At 43.0% G+C, this 19,374-nt stretch overlaps 1 protein-coding gene across 2 annotated transcripts in view; it reads left to right on the plus strand.

Annotated features, from left to right (window-relative positions):
- The first annotated feature begins 243 nt into the window (after positions 1 to 243).
- The window catches only part of LONP2 (lon peptidase 2, peroxisomal), a 57,151-nt gene continuing 38,020 nt past the window's right edge, over positions 244 to 19,374 (plus strand). For both annotated transcript variants that reach the window (XM_075282073.1, XM_075282075.1), the window contains exons 1-6: positions 244 to 530; positions 1,787 to 2,021; positions 2,742 to 2,873; positions 7,526 to 7,648; positions 10,076 to 10,251; positions 11,280 to 11,374. In XM_075282073.1, the coding sequence (XP_075138174.1) occupies positions 298 to 530; positions 1,787 to 2,021; positions 2,742 to 2,873; positions 7,526 to 7,648; positions 10,076 to 10,251; positions 11,280 to 11,374 (994 nt within the window). In that variant the 5' untranslated portion in view covers positions 244 to 297. The remainder of the gene's footprint in view (positions 531 to 1,786; positions 2,022 to 2,741; positions 2,874 to 7,525; positions 7,649 to 10,075; positions 10,252 to 11,279; positions 11,375 to 19,374) is intronic.

The raw sequence follows: 19,374 nt of genomic DNA on the forward strand, positions 1-19,374 counted from the left end.
TCCATGAAGATATGGTTAGCTGACAGAGTTCTGCCCGTGACTTCATGGGATAATTCATGTTATCAACTTTCTACAACCTCCTGCATAGCGCCAGGAATGAATGTACACGGTCCTTTTCTTTTTTCCTCAGAGCCTACAATTTTCACCAGTGACCACTAGATGTCAGGACGCAATTAGGAGGCTCCGTGCGAGATTTGAGTTTGGCCCCTGCGCGCTCGCCGTAGTTGTAGTCCGGAACTTGCCCTTTGCCCGGAGTTAGCATCTGTCATCTGCTGGTTGTCTCTGAAGGGGCTCATCATGACCACCAGCGACTCTATCCAGATACCCCGCCGCCTGCCGCTTCTGCTTACACAGGATGGGGTGTTGCTGCCGGGCTCTAGCATGCGATGCAGCGTGGATACCCCCGGTAACATGGAGCTAGTGCGAAACCGCCTGCTACGGGGGACCTCCCTGAAGAGCACAATCATTGGGGTCATCCCGAACACCAGTGACCCTGCCAGTGACCGGGAGGAGCTGCCTGCCATGCACAGGTGTGCTAGTCTCTGCCAGTGTATTTATTGCCATGTAGTAACACTTGTCAGAAATCTATATACTATTGAGCAGCCTATTAGAGTTGTCAGAATGGTGTTCCCCCTGTGAATTTGTTGTCCCCCTATTCCCAGTGGTGTTACCATCTTGTGTTCTCCATTTTTGGCACAGGGTCACCCCCTTGTGGATGTCCTAGTAATGTGATGTATGTGAAAGCCTCTATTACACTGTCCATAGTGCTCTATATGTTTCCATATGCATATACTCTCTCTTCTACCTCTGTAAGACCACATTCAGAGATCTGAAATATGTCCACAGGACTCTCAGACACCCTGTAGTTCTTATATTCGCTTGGATATGTAATACTGCATTTTCCTGCAGCTTGCGGTAGTTTTGTCATTCATCTTATCCTGTGCTTATCAGGGCAACTTTCTACCGTTACATTATTTTCTTCACTTTCCAGACTTCTTGTTATATACTGTTATTGCTGATCTTCAGTCTTTGGACTGTTATCGCTTTGCTTTCTGCAAAGCTTACATAACAGGTGAAGGGTGACTATTGCTGAATGTTCTGGAAATGGTAAAGTAGGTCATTCCAGGAGACAGCAGTATTATTTATGACTGTGGGACACTACTGGTAGCAGACTATTATGCAAGGGGGGGGGGGGGTCAATGGATGAACTCAAAACTCTGCATTGGAGGGGGAAGCCCAAAAGTCAGTGTGTTTGCATTATAGGGGGCAGCCCAAAGGTCAATGGACTCACCATCAACGGAGAGTCTAGATGTCATCAGATGTGGGTTGCAGACTGAGCCTCAGGCTACATTCATTGTTATGCAGAAAATCCAAAACATGGTACAATAGCATAGAAGTAAATTAAATGTTATATTCATGTACGCAATGCAGATTTTTTTTCCTTCATGGAAATTGACATATGTTATGGATTTTAAACACTACAGCATGTAAATTTGTGTTAATTAGAGCTTCATCTATTTCAAGAATGATAACACTGGCAACATAATCTACAGCAAAATCCGCCTGCAGATTTCTTAATGATTTATTGCAGAAAATCCACAGTGAACACTTTTATGTATGCATGTAGCCTATAGATCTGCAGCTTGGCTTTTGATAGGGGAGAATCAATGACTTCCACATTGGAAGGACCTCAGGAGTTTGTGTTTGTGGATTGCTCACTTTTCTGCTTCTGGGATATATTCCCATCCTTACTCTGTTTATTTTCTTATATTTTACTTTTCTGTAGGATCGGAACAGCCGCCTTGGTCGTGCAGGTAGTTGGCAGTAACTGGCCAAAGCCACACTACACACTTTTGGTAACAGGTTTGTGTCGGTTCCAAATCGTGGAGGTTCTGAAAGAGCGACCATATCCAGTCGCAGAGGTAGAGCAGCTGGATCGGCTTGAGGATTTAAGCAGTAAAACTGAGTTTAAAGAGGCACTGGGGGAGCTTTCTGAGCAGTTCTACAAGCATGCAGTACAGGTGGGTGGCTGAGGTCTTTGGTATAAGAGTGTATAGAAAAGCTGGGTAACAGTATGGCCACCACAATTGGTCTCACAGGAGCCATCAATAGTCAATACCCAGCTCATGCAAGAAAAATCTTACCTGGGTTGACCTTCTCTTAAAGCTTTAATTGCAGTCTCTGTTGTCACCCAACCACTTCAGGCGGTGCTATGCCAGGGCCCCAGGGAGGGTGGCATTTTTGCTTACCTAAGCCAGTCCAGGACAAGCTGTCCTGGACTGGCTTAGCACCGAGCGGTGGATTGGGGAGGCCGTTGGAGCAGCGCTGCTCCAGCGCCTCCCCTCACGCTCAGGCAGAGAGCAGGTCCTCTCCGTGCCTGCTCTCTGCCTGCAAACACCGCTTAGCCCCGCCCCCTCCGCTCCACCATGCCCCCTCCGCTCCGCCCCGTCCTCCCGGGGGGGGGGGGCGGCGGCTTTCTGTCGTTCGCCTCGGGCGGCGAAAGGGGCAGGTTCACCCCTGCCATAGACTATAATGAAATCCGCATGGTTTTTTTTTGGTTTCCATTCGAAAACAGCGAAGAATGTGGAGAGAAAAGCACTGCTTGCAGCGCTTTTCTCTTCGCATTTTTCACGCGGAGAGGGGAACGGAATCCGCGTATGGAGTGGCAAATGCAGATGTGAACCGAGCATAAGCTGTGGTTTGTAGATTTTATTATGTGCTGTTATATTTTTCACTTTAAGCTGGTGGACATGTTGGATAGCTCGGTACCTGCAGTTGCCAAACTGAAGAGGTTATTGGATAATCTTCCCAAGGAATTACTTCCAGATATCCTGACATCAATCATACGGACGACCAATGAAGAGAAACTGCAGGTTAGGAGCAACAAAAGTATTCTGATCACTCTGTATATGTTGTCTTTCTTTATTTTGATATAGTTTGGGTTGTATTTTATGATTGTTATGCGTATTTCAACTCAAGCTGAGTCCACAGATTGCATAAATCTTTGGTTTCCATCCTACACGAATGTACTTGGTTCTCAAAGGAGAACCAAGATGGCCATCAGATCATGTGCTGTCGGCTCACCCTGAACCCAAAGTGGCAGAGCTGACAGCGCTTGCACAAGGTTGCGATCTTGCTGAAAACAGATGCTGCTGCTGATGATGCAGCAGAAGAGAAGGCAGAACAAGGGAGCTCATCATCAGAGGCGGCGTGAATACAATGGGCAGGAGGAGGGAGCGAACACACTGAAGGCTATGACGCTGCTGTGCTCGGAGCACAGGAGTAACGCCCCCTGTGCTCTATGAGCTTCATTTGCATATCTGCAAAAATTTCATTTACACAAAAAACACCACCTGGAAAACAGTAACAAAGGTTGAACTAGTATAGCCTTTATAGAGGCTACTCCAATGTAGGGTTAGTGAAAAATGTGTTTTCTGAATGATAGCAATCAGAGATCTTAAAGGGACTCTTGTTTACATCCCAAGGCTAAAAACCTGTAGAGACCTAATACTTCTCACAGCTGATGGGTTTTTAGGGTATGTTCACACAGTGAAATTTGGCATAGATTTTGAGACTTATTCCACTTCAAAATCAGCTCCAAATTCCACCTGAAACAAGCCTTCATTGATTTCAGCGGGAGACAGACACTGTTTTTTTTTGTTTGTTTTTTCCTCTAGCTGAGATATTGAATTTTTTGGTTGTTTCTGCCTGTTAACTTCCATTGAAGTGAATAGGAGGCAGAAAATTCCACCTGGCAGATGCAGAATTTGGTCAAGCAAAAAAATTCAGCTTCAAATTCCCAAATATTTGTGAACTGGTGCTTCCATTGCACCAGTCCATGGTTTTTAGATAACTGCGGATTTTCGTGACTGGAATGAACTGACACAAATCCTCAGCAGAGATTAGTAAAAGTAAAGTAGTGCAGGGGATTTTTGAGCTTCTGAATACAGAGTTGTTCCTGTTCCCTGACAACTAGCAGAATTAAAACTTAAAGAGAGTCTGTCATCAAAACCCAGCCCTGCGGATAGGAAGATTAGGGTTACCCAAATCAAACTGTGTTTCCCCTTGTGAATTAGCACCTAAATTGCTAAGATATCACTGTTGTTGTCTCTCTGGAGCAATGGCAATGCTCCAAGGAATTCATTTGCATATTGACAAGAAAAGCAAAATCTCTGCAACAGGGGTGCCAATTTAAAAGGGGATCCAAAAGTGACCCTAACCTATATATCTTTGGATCTCGGTTTATATCCTGGTTTCTGGTGACTATTCTTGAAGTATATCAGTACATCTCCCAACTTTTCTTTGTACCTTAATTTGCCATAGTTTACATAAGACTGAATGAGACTAGAGATGAGCGAACAGTGTTCTATCGAACACATGTTCGATCGGATATCAGGGTGTTCGCCATATTCGAATCGAACACCGCGTGGTAAAGTGCGCCAAAATTCGATTCCCCTCCCACCTCCCCTGCGCTGTTATTGGTGCAAAAAAGGCGCCAGGGAAGGTGGGAGGGGAATCCAGGAACTACGACACCGGGGGCATTGAAAAAAATTGGAAAAAGTCATTGGCTGCCGAAATCAGGTGACCTCCATTTTAGACGAATAGTGGATTTCAAATCCGGGTCATATGAGAATGTGAACTTTGTGACTATGAGACAGGGATAGCTGTACAGGCAGGGATAGCTAGGGATAACCTTTATTTAGGGGGGAATGTTATTAAAAATAACTTTTTGGGGCTCTATCGGGTGTGTAATTGTGATTTTTGTGAGATAAACTTTTTCCCATAGGGATGCATTGGCCAGCACTGATTGGCCGAATTCGGTACTTTGGCCAGTCAGCGCTGGCTCTGCTGGAGGAGGCGGAGTCTAAGGTTGGACCTGAATGGAGACTGGTGTGGAGCGATCTTAGACTCCGCCTCCTCCAGCAGAGCCAGCGCTGATTGGTCGAATTCCGTACTCTGGCCAATCAGCGCTGGCCAGTGCATTCTATTGGCGTGATGAAGCAGTGCTGAATGTGTGTGTTTAGCTCAACTACTCCACCGGCGTAGTTGAGCTAAACATACACATTCAGCACTGCTTCATCACGCCAATAGAATGCATTGGCCAGTGCTGATTGAAGCAGAGCTGAATCTGTGTGCTTAGCTCAACTACTCCACCGGCGTAGTTGAGCTAAACACACACATTCAGCACTGCTTCATCCTGCCAATACAATGCATTAGCCAGTGCTGATTGGCCAGAGTACGGAATTCGGCCAATCAGCGCTGGCTCTGCTGGAGGAGGCGGAGTCTAAGATTGCTCCACACCAGTCTCCATTCTGGTCCGACCTTAGACTCCGCCTCCTCCAGCCGAGCCAGCGCTGATTGGCCGAATTCCGTACTCTGGCCAATCAGCACTGGCTAATGCATTGTATTGGCGTGATGAAGCAGTGCTGAATGTGTGTGTTTAGCTCAACTACACCGGTGGAGTAGTTGAGCTAAGCACACAGATTCAGCTCTGCTTCAATCAGCGCTGGCCAATGCATTCTATTAGCTTGATGAAGCAGAGTGTGCACAAGGGTTCAAGCGCACCATCAACTCTGATGTAGCAGAGCCAAGTGTGCACAAGGGTTCAAGTGCACCCTTGGCTCTGATGTAGCAGAGCCGAGGGTGCACAAGGGTTCAAGTGCACCCTCGGCTCTGCTACATCAGAGCCAGGGGTGTGTGCGAATGAACCCTTGTGCAGCCTCGGCTCTGCTACATCAGAGCCGAGGGTGCGCTTGAACCCTTGTGCACACTCTGCTTCATCAAGCTAATAGAATGCATTGGCCAGCGCTGATTGAAGCAGAGCTGAATCTGTGTGCTTAGCTCAACTACTCCACTGGTGTAGTTGAGCTAAACACACACATTCAGCACTGCTTCATCACGCCAATAGAATGCATTGGCCAGAGTACGGAATTCGGCCAATCAGCGCTGGCTCTGCTGGAGGAGGCGGAGTCTAAGGTCGGACCAGAATGGAGACTGGTGTGGAGCGATCTTAGACTCCGCCTCCTCCAGCAGAGCCAGCGCTGATTGGTCGAGTTCCGTACTCTGGCCAATCAGCGCTGGCCAATGCATTCTATTAGCCCGATGAAGTAGAGCTGAATGTGTGTGCTTAGCACACACATTCAGCTCTACTTCATCGGGCTAATAGAATGCATTGGCCAATCAGCGCTGGCCAATGCATTCTATTAGCGTGAACTGAGTTTGCACAGGGGTTCTAGTGCACCCTCGGCTCTGCTACATCAGATTGCTACATCTGATATAGCAGTGCCGAGTGTGCATCAGATGTGTAGTTGAGCAGAACTGGCTCAGCACTGCTAAGTCTCTGCATTCGCATAGGAATGCATTGGCCAGCCTTCGGCCAATCAACGCTGGCTCTGCCGGAGGAGGCGGAGTCTAAGGTCGGACCTGAATGGAGACTGGTGTGGAGCGATCTTAGACTCCGCCTCCTCCAGCAGAGCCAGCGCTGATTGGTCGAGTTCCTACTCTGGCCAATCAGCACTGGCCAATGCATTTCTATGGGGAAAAGTTAGCTTGCGAAAATCGCAAACTGACAGGGATTTCCATGAAATAAAGTGACTTTTATGCCCCCAGACATGCTTCCCCTGCTGTCCCAGTGTCATTCCAGGGTGTTGGTATCATTTCCTGGGGTGTCATAGTGGACTTGGTGACCCTCCAGACACGGATTTGGGTTTCCCCCTTAACGAGTATATGTTCCCCATAGACTATAATGGGGTTCGAAACCCATTCGAACACTCGAACAGTGAGCGGCTGTTCGAATCGAATTTCAAACCTCGAACATTTTAGTGTTCGCTCATCTCTAAATGAGACCTTACATTTCCTGAGTCCTTTTTTGCCGCTTCTCCACTTATGTATCGAGAATTTCCTTTGTAGTGCCCCATAGTCACAAGTTCAACCAGACAAGTATAGGAAGTCTTATAATCTGGCACTTGTCCTAACTTATTGTTAAAAATGCATGATGTGTTAGGCTTTTATTTTGGGTTACCTAGAGGCATCATACCATTACATGTAAGAATTATATACTTTTCAATGACCATCTAATAATTTTTATAGTCTCAACATTAAAACAGTTATCCAGCTGTTCAGCATTGATGTCCTATCCATCAATATCAACATCAACTTTAGATATGTGTGGTCTGACTGCCAGGACTCCCGTAGATCAGCTGTTTCCCCATGCCACTGCAAGCAGCAGTGCTCACCTCCAGTATTTTTAAGAGCGCAAGTTGCCACTATTAAAAGTACAGTGAAGGAGCTTGCATCGCCATGGGGAAACAGCTGATCTGCGTGGAGTCTCAGCAGTCACAACCCTGACAATCTGAAATTGATCTATGGTTAGGATACCAGTTTTGAACAGCTGGATAACCCCTTTGTTTGTAGTTTCATCCTTATGTTAAATCACTATTACTTATTACTTCCTATACTGATGTAGGCTCTATAGCACTTGCCATCTTATAGTAAACCACATAATCTCCTTTTCCCCCATTATTAGATTCTTGATGCTGTTGGCCTGGAAGAAAGATTCAAAGTGACCATCCCGCTCCTGCTGCGTCAGATCGAAGGGTTAAAACTTCTCCATAAAACACGCAATCCCAAAATAGACGATGACAAAAGGGTATGTAACACAGAGAGTCATATTCTATTGTAGGTAAGGAACTGGAGAGAGATATATGCTGCTGCTTTATTAAAGAGACCTTAAACCGTAAAAACTATATTAAAAAAAAAAAAATCATTATTTAATTCATCTATAGATATGTCTGCAGGACTAACTGGTAAGCTGTTACACTACAGAGCAGCTAAGAGCACCAGCATGATATCATAGGGGGCTTGGTAGAAGGCTGCCTTGGCTTCCATTATCTGTAATGCTGAAATGGAGTGCCGCTCCAGGGCATAGATTACACCCAGGAAAGTTGATTATTACAGATTTGTTGTTTGCAGCTAGATTGTGCCAGTCACTCAGCTTTCCCAGGTCCCTGAAAGGCAAATCTAGTTATCTGTATCATAACTTGGAAATCTAAAAAGGTATTTGTGTAGTTAGTTTTTCAGCAGTCCCTATTACAACACTAACTGGTATGTTACCTAGCTTTCCTGGTACCCTAAAAGGCATATCTGTCACGTTAAAGAACAATTACAAACAAGGAGGGGGAATGGTTAGGTATATTTAGTACTCAACAGTCCATATTACAGCTTTATCTAGTATGTTGTCCACCTTTACGGGTAACTCTGAAAGGAATTGCTTTTTATATTACAGCATTGTTTCATATGTTGTCCAACTTAACTGGAACCCTGAAAGGCAAACCTAACATGACCTAACTAGACACAATTATAGAGCAAAGAGGGTGGTTTATTTAGGTAGACTTTGATTGAGTGCTCTCTATTAAAATTCACCATGACCTTTTAGTCAGCTTTCCTAGGACCCTGAATGGCATATCTAGCAACTTATTGAACAATACTGGAACTAGTTGGGGAACTTATTTCAGTCTATTTAGCACTTAGCAGTCCCTATTACAGCATTATTTGGGATGTTACCCAGTTTCCTAGGATCCTGAAAGGCAAACCTGGCAAACTATGGTATTATAAATCCTAGCAAGGTATGATCTAATATGAAAGAGTAGCTGAGGTTTGGAAAAAACTTGCAGCAGATTTACAGTAACTGGGAAAACTACAGTAAGTAACATTCCTGGAATAAACACAAGTCAATTCTAGGATAAAATGTTAATAATATAAAGACAGAGCATGTGGTCATTTTTTATCTTGTCAGTCTTCTATGTTTCTATAATTATAGGTAAATGTATTTAGGTACATATAGTATTTAGTGTTCCCTGTAACAGCACCATATGCTATGTTATCCAGTTTTCCAGCAATCTAAAATGCAGATCTGACAAGCTATAGAGAAAGAAATAAGAGTTATTTATATTAAATTATTTAATTCAATAGTTCCTATTATAGCATTAACTGGTATGCTATTCTGCTTTCCCTGAGCAGGAAATCTGGCATTGTAGGCCATGCAGTGTAGTACATATACTTGTAGTATCAGGGCAATAATGAGGATACTACATACCCAGTCTTATATTCACAATATCGATCTATTGGTTGTTACCCAGCTTTCCAAAGCTCCTGAAAGGTAAATATGCATAATATTGCAATAATATAGGAAGTACCAAAGAATAACTACACATATTATTTGTTTGTAATGTTCTATAAGACCTACTGAGTGAGACAGAGCGACATGGAACAAATTTACTTTTATTCTCTGAGTGCTTTGTATTGCAGACATCATCGGACAGTCTCCACCCATCAGCTCAGGGAGAAATAAATATTAGAGAGTAAGCCTGCAGAGGAAAAATCTTCTAAAAAAATGCAGAATACAAATCACATGACTTGGACCCCTCTCTTATTCCACTGCCTGATTCCTTCATAAATGACTGATAGCCGTAGTCAGATAAAAGCTACAAAGCTCCTCTAGTTCACAATATAAAGCTGGTGTCCAAACTATATGGATATAGTTTGATCCCTATTATATAGTATAATATGGAGCAAACTAACAACCTAATTAATTATACAATATCAGTAATACTAGAATATAGTTACAAATAAATCAGCATTTTATTTTGAAGCCGGAGCTGGTGTTAGGTTAAGATACCACGCATCCAACTTCGACAGCCCTGCGTGTTACTGCTCATGTACACACTATACTATAGAATTGTGCAAATATACTTGAAAAGCTAGCTACGCTTTAAGTGTGTTTATTTAATTATATTGATTCCTTAACTTTTTAAAAGTTATAAAGTCTTCTTTTGTGCCTATGTCTCGTATCTCTCAGCTCCTGCTTATTCTCTTCTTGCTCCATAAACTTATATAGAAATCTAACACCTCCAAGATGCAGTGCAGTCTTGCTTTAGAAAATGGAGTAAACAGAGGGTTTAGTGTTGTTTTTCTCTGAGATATATTACAGAATTTCTTGCATTTACTTGCAGTACTGATTCATGGAAAGTTTGTTGAAAAGTTAGGGAACATCTAAAGCTGCCTTCATTATCTACAGATCATTGCAATCCGTCCTCTGAGGAAGCTTGGAGGAGGAGCAGGGAAACCATTTTCTCTAGAAAGTGCAGAAGATGATGATGAAGATTCAGATGACATCATCTTGTTAGAGAAGAAAATCAAGTCATGCAGCATGCCGGAGCCAGCAATGAAGGTGTGCGTGAAGGAGATGAAGAGGTGAGGATGGTACAGAGATGGGCAACCTTTTTCGTACGGCGTGTCAATTTAAATTAAAAAAAAAAAGAAAAAAAAAAAAGAGGTACTTGGAGTGCAATGCTATAATTCTAAGGCACACAACTCCTATCCTAAAATCATAGAAGCCATAACTCAGAAGAGCTGTCACAAGATGCTTCCGGACGCATGCGTTTACTGCTGTTTCACAGGACTCACCTGTGCTTCCCCATTAGAAGCAATGAAGTACATGTGCAACCCCCATTTAGTGGTAAGTATATGTGTCCAGGAGCACAATGTGGCAGCACCCATAGGATGATAACACACTATGTATCTCAATGCAGCTTTAGCTGCATCCATTCCTAGGCCATTGGTACCTTCACTTTCATGGAAATCTGCATTCACATGGCACAGTGTAATGATCCACAGTGACCCCTCCACATGCTAAAATGCCTCATGGCGGCCCCTCCACAGGCTATAATATCCCATGACGGCCCCTCTACACGCTATAATGTCTCATGGTGGCTTCTCACACACACACACACTATAATATCCCATTGTGGCCCCAAATAATTTTCCAAAAACTTCAAATTCAGCCAAATCTGAAGTTTTTGGTCTTCACTACTCCAAAGCTGCTATGATAATAAGCGGAGGCCTAGGAGAGGTGATCAAACATAAAAAATAGTGTTACTCACCTTCCTTGTAATACAGCGTGGCTCTCTGTTCTCTTCAGCGATTCTGCCTGACTTCAGTGACTGCTGATTGGGTCACAGGGGTCATATGCATGCTGACGCTCTCATTATCCCTGAGGTCCTATCAATGGTCTCTTACATTAGGCAGGAACAGGGAGCCGCACCTTAGTCCAGGAAAGGTGAGTAATGTTATTTTTTATATTTGATCACCTCTCCTGGGCCTTAGCTTATTATACCTTGGGGTATGAAGTGACTTGGGCTGCCGACCCCTGGATAGTAGATATGTCAGTACACTATCCCCTCTTTCACTTCCCTTATTTTATAAACTTTTTCATTTTCCAGACTGAAGAAAATGCCGCAGTCCATGCCGGAGTATGCGCTAACCAGGAACTATCTGGAGCTGATGTCTGAACTGCCCTGGAACAAAAACACAAGAGGTGAGCACCATAATGTTTGACAGTTCTAGTCTGAAAATGAGGTATTTATAATGATGTTTCACACATTTTTTTTGAAAAATTATGTTTGGGACTTCTCAGTCAGTTTGTGACCTTTTTCTTTTGATAACTTCCTTGGCTTTTGTTCTTTCATATACAAGTTCACAATTAAATGTGTATTGCTTTTTGAAGTAAATTGCAGCATGTCAATTATACCTAAGGAAACACTGGCGTTTCTGTTGTAGTCTTTTTCGCAGCATTTTTCGACTGCGACTTGCAACCTGCGGCCTCAGCCTGAAAGTCATGCGATTTAAAGAGAAATATATAAGGCTTGCTTCACACAAGCGGGCTCTCTCTGTGAGATACAAACCAAATGTCATCCATATTTCTTTGACCAACACTGAGCAGGGACCTAGACTTCCAGCATTCTAATGATCTATGATACTGAGAGTCCCTGCCAACCCAAAGCTATTCTTTTGGGTACTGAAAGCAAGATTATAGTACAGGCCTGAATCATATATGATATTTGATACAATAAAACACTATTTTTCAATAGTATTTTCAAAAATATATTGAAAAAAGTTATTTTTCATTTTAGTTCCAAAGTTTTGTGTATGTATTTGAAATACATACCAGAGAAATCCCTGCTGCCTCCTTTGTACAGGAATATATCTGCTATAATATAACCCCTTGTATTAATGTGTGAGTGATCTTTTGTTCGCTCTGCACTTTTATAGTCAGTAATAATGCAGTTTAGGATACTGGCAGTGTTTACCTTGCCTTTCCACCTCTTATATACTGTAAGTTATGTTTGATCAGTGAGTAGCGCCCCCCTTTTGTGTGTGGCGGCTGCTTTGTGTGTTTTTTGTCATCACATGTCTGGGCTGTAGTTTTTCTTACCAAATTTGTTGTCATTGTAAACATGACAACTCTTCATGTTCGTGTCATGTGAAATAATATTAGTCATTTCTCGTGTCTGGGGGTTAATTGTGTTCTGCTTCTTGCTATGTTTTTACATTCCCTCCCCCATGAAAACGAGTCGACTCTGCAAACTTTCTGCCCCTGCTATCTGGTGTCAGCAGTCGGAGCAGCTGTTATTTTAGGAATGGATCCAAGACTGGCAGTAATAATGCACCACATGAACTCTACAGTGATACAATGTCTTCTTCCCGTGGGAAAGCTGCAGGTTGCTGAATGCAGACGCACACGCTCTCCATCCATTGTGTTATATTTGAGTCTGCAGCTAGCAAAACATAGGTGATATGCCATCAATATACCTCAAGGGAAATGGCCAGGGTGTACTCCTGATTTATGAAACTAACGTGTAAAACATAGTTGATATGCCATCAATATACAGCAGGGAAAAAGTCCATGGTCTCCTCCTGATCTATGAAACTAATGTGCAATCGTTGTTTCCTGAAAGTTCTGCAGTTTTCTAATATACATTTCTTTGTATTCTGATTCCTTATCGTGATTTCTTATCAGTGAATTAGAACAAAGGCCGACTTTTACTAATGTCAGTGCAAAGTTTTCTGTAGTTTAGGCTACATTCACAAGGCAGTACAGGCAGTACACGGCCAGGGAATCCTGGCATGTCTATTAGTCCTTACACTGGTGTTTAGTTCAGAAATGTTTATTACCTATTTGCCTCAAAAAGAATGTGCGCCAGTTGTTATTTGTGCGAGGTTTATAGTTTTCTGGTGCAAAGTACTGACCTGTTTAGAAATAAAATTATACAACCTACATAGAAATGCTACCCATGGAATGGACTAAATGTCATCCACACATCATGTGGCCCCTGGTATTTGGTTACCATTGTCCAGCATCTCACTGTGCTGGTCATTGCATATATAACATTACTGCAGCATCTTATCATGTGTCATAGTAATACCATACATGTCAGTGTATGTATGATATTACTACAGCATCTCATCATAGTTGTCAGTGTACATACAGTATTACTACAGCATCTCATCATTTCTGTCAGTGTATATATAGCATTAATGCAGCATCTCATCATGGCAGTAAGTGTCTGCAGAGTAGCAGCTCTACATTATTCTACAGTTTGTCACCCCTTTGTTAACTTTAACTTTGTGATATTAAGTTTGACAGAGGACAGAATGTCAGGTGACACTGTTGCTTAGTGAATGCCAATAGTCACATAAGGATTGGGGGGGGGTCACCTGACAGACGCCATGTTTAGTAATATTAAGATATTACATTCTACAGTGTAGAGACAGGGGTTACCAATTGGTAAGACACTTATGTGAGGAAAATTTTAAATTGTACAGCGCTGCAGAATATGTTGGCGCTATATGAATAAAATGTTCATATACCCTCTGATTTGTATTGCTGCGGAATATATTGGTGTTATATGAAAAAGTTATTATTCCATATTATTAGTCCAACTATTCGACAGTATTAGCAAATGTGTGACATAAAAACGTGTTTTTATATACAGAGGCTGACAACTCTTATTTATACTGAATATGTTTTACAGCTGAGGGTTTGTTACAGTTGTATCCAGTTTGTACATTCTTCAGCAAACTCGCATGTCTACACTTTAGGGCTCCAATTGATCACCAGTGTGACAAAGAATTTGCAAATGGTGCCAAAGCTTTTAACTAACTACGGTACTACTTTAAATAAAAGATGCCTTCACCCCCGAGCAGTTTATAGCAGTGTGTCTGCCTGGTGAAGACCCTTCCCTCATGCTGCCCAGCACAGAGCAGTCTTCACAGTTGCTGCTGCTTCCTAGTTGTTTTCTTTCCATCCTTCTCTTCCCGGCAGTCTTCCTCAGCGTTGTGTGCTGGCAGTGCAAGTTTGGGTATACTTAAAGGGGTTTTCCTATGAAGGATATGTCTTAAATGTGTAATAGATGCCTTCTCTGGGAACTGTATTTATCTCTAAGATGAGCCCTCCCAGCCTCTGTGCCCCGCTACCTACCTGATCTGCCAAGGTTTGGATCTAACTAGTAGTTCTATGGGAGTTGCAAAAACAGCATAGCTCACAGTTTTGCGCAGTTTCTGTACAGCCCAACCATAGCTGAAAGTCATCTTAGTGAGATCACAGTCAGTGGGGGGGTTCATTTTAGACATGGATGTGGATCCCATCTCTGGGACCTGCACATATCAGATGTTTATGGCATATATTGTGGGTATGCTTTAAATGTCTTTTGTGGGAAAAACCCCTTTAACCTCTTAGATGCTTGATCAGGTGTGACCACGGTATCAGGTAGGTTAGTTTGGTATTACTCCACTTTCATTTCTCGGTACCACATGGCTTCTGCATGGTGAGATCACAGCTGAGAGCCTTCTGAAGACTCCCAGATCTGCCAATGCTATATTACTGTAAAACCCAGCCTATGGCATGGCTTACTAGTAATATAGCAATGTTTCCACAGACTAAAATGCAGTGGTATTGTAATCTATGCTATCAGATATGTGCGGTGTTATTATGCACATGCACATGTACAATACGAGTCTAAAGCTGGGAGTGGTACCTCAACTGTGGAAAACATCTTGTGTGGTACCAGTACCAAAGAAACCCAACCCAATGGACTATAATGACTACCGACCTGTAGTACTGACACCCCACCTGATGAAGGTCCTATAGAGACTGGTCCTGACACACCTACGCCCCCTAGTGAGCGCTACTCTGGACCCCCTCCAGTTTGCTTATCGACGGGGCATTGGGGTGGATGATGCCATCATCCACCTTCTTCACAGAGCTCTCTCTCACCTGGAGAAACCCGGAAACACTGCGAGAATAATGTTCTTTGATTTCTCCAGTGCGTTCAACACCATTCAGCCAGGGCTACTGAGGGAGAAGCTGAACCTTGGTGGTGTGGACCATCACCTGTCCAACTAGATCCTAGCCTACCTGACAAACCGCCCTCAGTATGAGAGAGCCCGGGACTGTGTGTCTGACACTGTGATCTGTAGTACGGGGGCACCACAAGGTGCAGTTCTTGCCCCATTTCTCTTCACACTGTACACTGCTGACTTTAGGCACAACTCATCCAGCTGTTACTTACAGAAGTACTCCGATGACTCTGCAATAGTAGGCTTTATCACTGATGGTGACAATAGGGAATACAGAGACTTAAACCGGGACTTTGTTGAATGGTGCCAGCGGAACCACCTCAGGATTAATGCTGAGAAGACCAAGGAGATGGTGGTGGACTTTAGTTAACGGAGAGGTGCTCCGACCCCGGTGGAGATCCAAGGGACATGTATTGAGATAGTCAGGACCTATAAGTATCTGGGTGTGCTCTTCAACAATAAAATAGACTGGACTGATCACCTGGAAGCGCTGCACAGAAAGGGCCACAGCAGACTCTACCTGCTCAGGGGGCTGAGGGCCTTCGGAGTCCAGGGGCTACTTCTTAGGGCCTTCTTCAACTCTGTGGTTGCTTCAGCCATCTTTTTCGGAGTGGCCTGTTGGGGGAGCAGTATATCAACCAGGGACAGAAATAGACTTGACAGGGTGATCAGAAGGGCCAGCTCTGTCCTGGGAAGCCCTCTGGACCCAGTACAGGTGGGTGACAGAAGGATACTGTCCGTGGTGACCTCCATGCAGGAGAATAAATCCCACCCCATGTATGAGACCTTGATGGGACTTGGCAGCACTGTAAGTGACCGTCTGCTTCACCCCAAGTGTGAGAAGGAGCGCTATTGCAAGTCCTTCCTTCCAACCGTGACCAGGCTGTATAATCTACATCAGACCAAGCGAAGATCACTCCGCACAGAGAACTAATGATTATGACTATGAAGTCTTCCTTCTTTCTTCTTCTGTTCCTTAGCTTGTGTAGACTCCTAGTATATCTTCTCTTCTCAGCTTATGTGTGCCTACGTCTATAATATATTACTGTGTATTATCCTGTATCTGTATTACTATGCTGCTGTAACATACTGAAATTTATCCACTGTGGGACTATTAAAGGATTATCTTATCTTATCTGAAGAAGGCTGGCTACAAAACAAAAAATGTAAAAAATTCTAGTTGCAGCAACCTTATTGTCTCCCTTTATTTACTTACTTTACTTATAGTGTTACAGGGCATGATCTTGGGTCATGTAACTCCAGCCTAAGGGCCTGTTCTCGCATTCTGGAAGCCTCAGAAGAAACCCTGCCTGCATGTGACTGTCAGTGATCAGATAGTCCTAAAGGTGTAAACATGCACAATGTACTGTATTCAATGTAAATAAAAACTAACAAGGGCAAATAAGCCATTAAAAAAACAGGTATTTTTTCATAGCTGCTTTTATGTTTTTCTGCTATGAAAAAACTGTGTGAAGGTACCGTAAGAAGTCTTACAAGGTGCAAACTGGCTCATTGTAGGTCCACGTTTGGACTTGATAAGCTCAGTAGGAAACAGTAACTCTATGTGGCTGGGCTGTGCTATTTTACAGGGGCCCTGTTGTTATTTAATCATAATTCATTATATACAATTATTGACAAAAAAGAATAGCGCATCAAGAACGAGTTATTGGAATCAAATTAAACTTTCTCAGTGTGAACGCAATAATGATACAGGTTAATAATTACAATATTAGAGCCAAAGGATAAGTTTATTGGGGAAAACTGTACGAGTACCCTCTTTGGCTAAGCTAGGATACAAATTAAAAGGTGGTATAGAGACATACAGGTTTCATATGGTACCATGAATCATATTGCAGCTGGGTCCGTTGAAGAAGCTGATGTCTCAGCTGCTCCCATAGATGAATGATTGGCAATAACTCTACTCCCCCCAGGGTATGTTCACATGGAGGAAAGGGCCGCAGAAACATTTTCCACCATGTGAACATTCCTGCATGGGGAGTGTCCAGGCAGAAACGGGTATGTAATTGCTGGTGTCACCTGTGTCTGGTGGTGGATAAGGAAACTGAGAGAGCTGCTCATGCTTGTCAGTGCATCAAATGATCCTCTCTACTGGTGGTCTGTCTGAGCAGCCCATAGCCTGTTCACTGCGTGTGCCCTTACATAAGCGCTGACCCCAGCACCTCGTAACAGCTAGGACAGAACAGCCTAGCACTTCATCAAAATGCTTATCTTGTATATCTCAGTCCAGTGATACAGCCACCAATCGTGCATCGTAAAGGCATGTTCAGCAGTCACCAATGTCTCACCAAGAGTTACAACATCCAAAATTAGAACTAGAACACTACACTTGAAGACTGCAGTGATTTCAGACTTACACTTTTTGTCTGTACTGGCACAATGTAACAAACTATTAGGAATACTGAACGCATTGACAAGTGGTAAGATTATGAAAGTACACGGACCTCATAGACTATAGTGGGGTCCATGTGTTTTCAAGAATGCTTTCCTCTCCGCATGGCTTGTGTGGACGCCGCATGGAAAACACACGGACCCCATTATAGTCTATGGTGTCTAGAACGCAGACGTGAACCAGGCTTAAGTAATGAAAAGTATTAGGCCTAGACAGATTTTCAGTCTTTTCACTGATGGCAAGCAGATATCTTGAACTTAAGAAGATTCTATCATTAGAATCCCTTTTTCTACAAAGACCACGTCAGAATAACCTTTATAAAGGCTGTTCTTCTCCTACCTTTATTATTTTGCTCCACGCCGGCTCTGTGAATTTTTATTTCTTCCATATGCAAATGAGTCTTCAGAAAGCACAGGGGGTGTTCCCCTTTGCTGTCCGGACTCTCCAGTGACGCCTCTGTCTTCTTCTCCCGACCGCCTCTTTGCTGCATAATTGCCGCATCATCAGTTGACAGAGCCGACTGCGCATGTCCATTGGGCCATTTTCTCCATGGGAAAATGGCCGAAAGGACTTGCGTAGTCGGCTGTCAGCTGATGACATGGTGAAGAGGCGTTCTGGAGAAAAAGATAGAAACGTCGCAGGAGAGTCTTCATACTTTCTGAGCAAAGGGGAATGCCCCCCAGTGCTTTCTGAAGACTTATTTTGAAGAAAAAAAGAAAATTCTCCAAAACAGTGCTGTGGATCAGAATAGTAAAGGCAGGAGAATAGCAGCCTTTATAAAGGCTATTCTTATGTGGCTTTTGTAGAAAAAGGGATTCTAATGATACAATCCCTTTAAGGACTTATGTAGTATGTTGTAGAGATACAGACTTATTGAAGGGAGTCTGTTAGTCTTAAAATACCTGCCAAACCACAAACCGTGCCATGTAGGGGCCTTTAATAAAAAGAGAGACATAACATTATGAAATAATACAGAGAACCAACTTTTTATGGACATGTAAATCGGTCTGCAGCTACATCATGGGTGGGCCTATTTTCCCAGATTTGCTTACAGACAGTTGCAAAGCCTCTAACTTTTCTCTGAAATCCGTTCCCCTTTGGTTGTGATTGACACTTTTACCTATTATCTGTAGGTAAATCTGGTAAATCAGGCCCTGCCCCCTCTGCAATTTGCATATAAATAAATATAGCGGAATTGCTTTATCATTTGCCTCCCACAAAGGTCTGTTTCTGCTCCTAGTAAAGGCCCCTAACAGCATTTTATTGGTTTAAGAGGCTGTTCCACTAGTGTCACCTTTTGGAAGAAAGTATTCCTATACACTGATGTCCAACCCATTTTATATTTTGCACCAGATAATTTGTTCATTATTATCAATAACTGATTGGTAACGTTACTGTAGAATTTTTTCTGTTTTCGCTAGAACTATTTGGAACAGCAATAACAGAAACTTACCAGCAGGGAGCAGCATTGTACTGACGGTATCTTATTACATAACCTGTTCACGCGCAGCAAAACACAGAAACCTCCAAATTTCCAGACTCTCTTCCTTTCTTTTTTTTTTTTTTTTTTTTTTTTTTTTAAACTCCCTGGGCTAAATGTTTAATTTATTAGATTTTGTTTATTTGCAGGCTCTTGCAATTTTGTGTTTTATTTTGTGATTAACAGGATTTCCAGATCTCTGTTTGTGTATATGAGACTCTTTGCATGCAGTATTGTTGTCAAATCCTCCCTTCCTCCAGATTCCTGGGCTGTTTGGAGCTGTAGGAGG

This window comes from Leptodactylus fuscus, chromosome 7 (assembly GCF_031893055.1).
Source record: "Leptodactylus fuscus isolate aLepFus1 chromosome 7, aLepFus1.hap2, whole genome shotgun sequence".
Lineage (NCBI taxonomy): Eukaryota > Metazoa > Chordata > Amphibia > Anura > Leptodactylidae > Leptodactylus > Leptodactylus fuscus.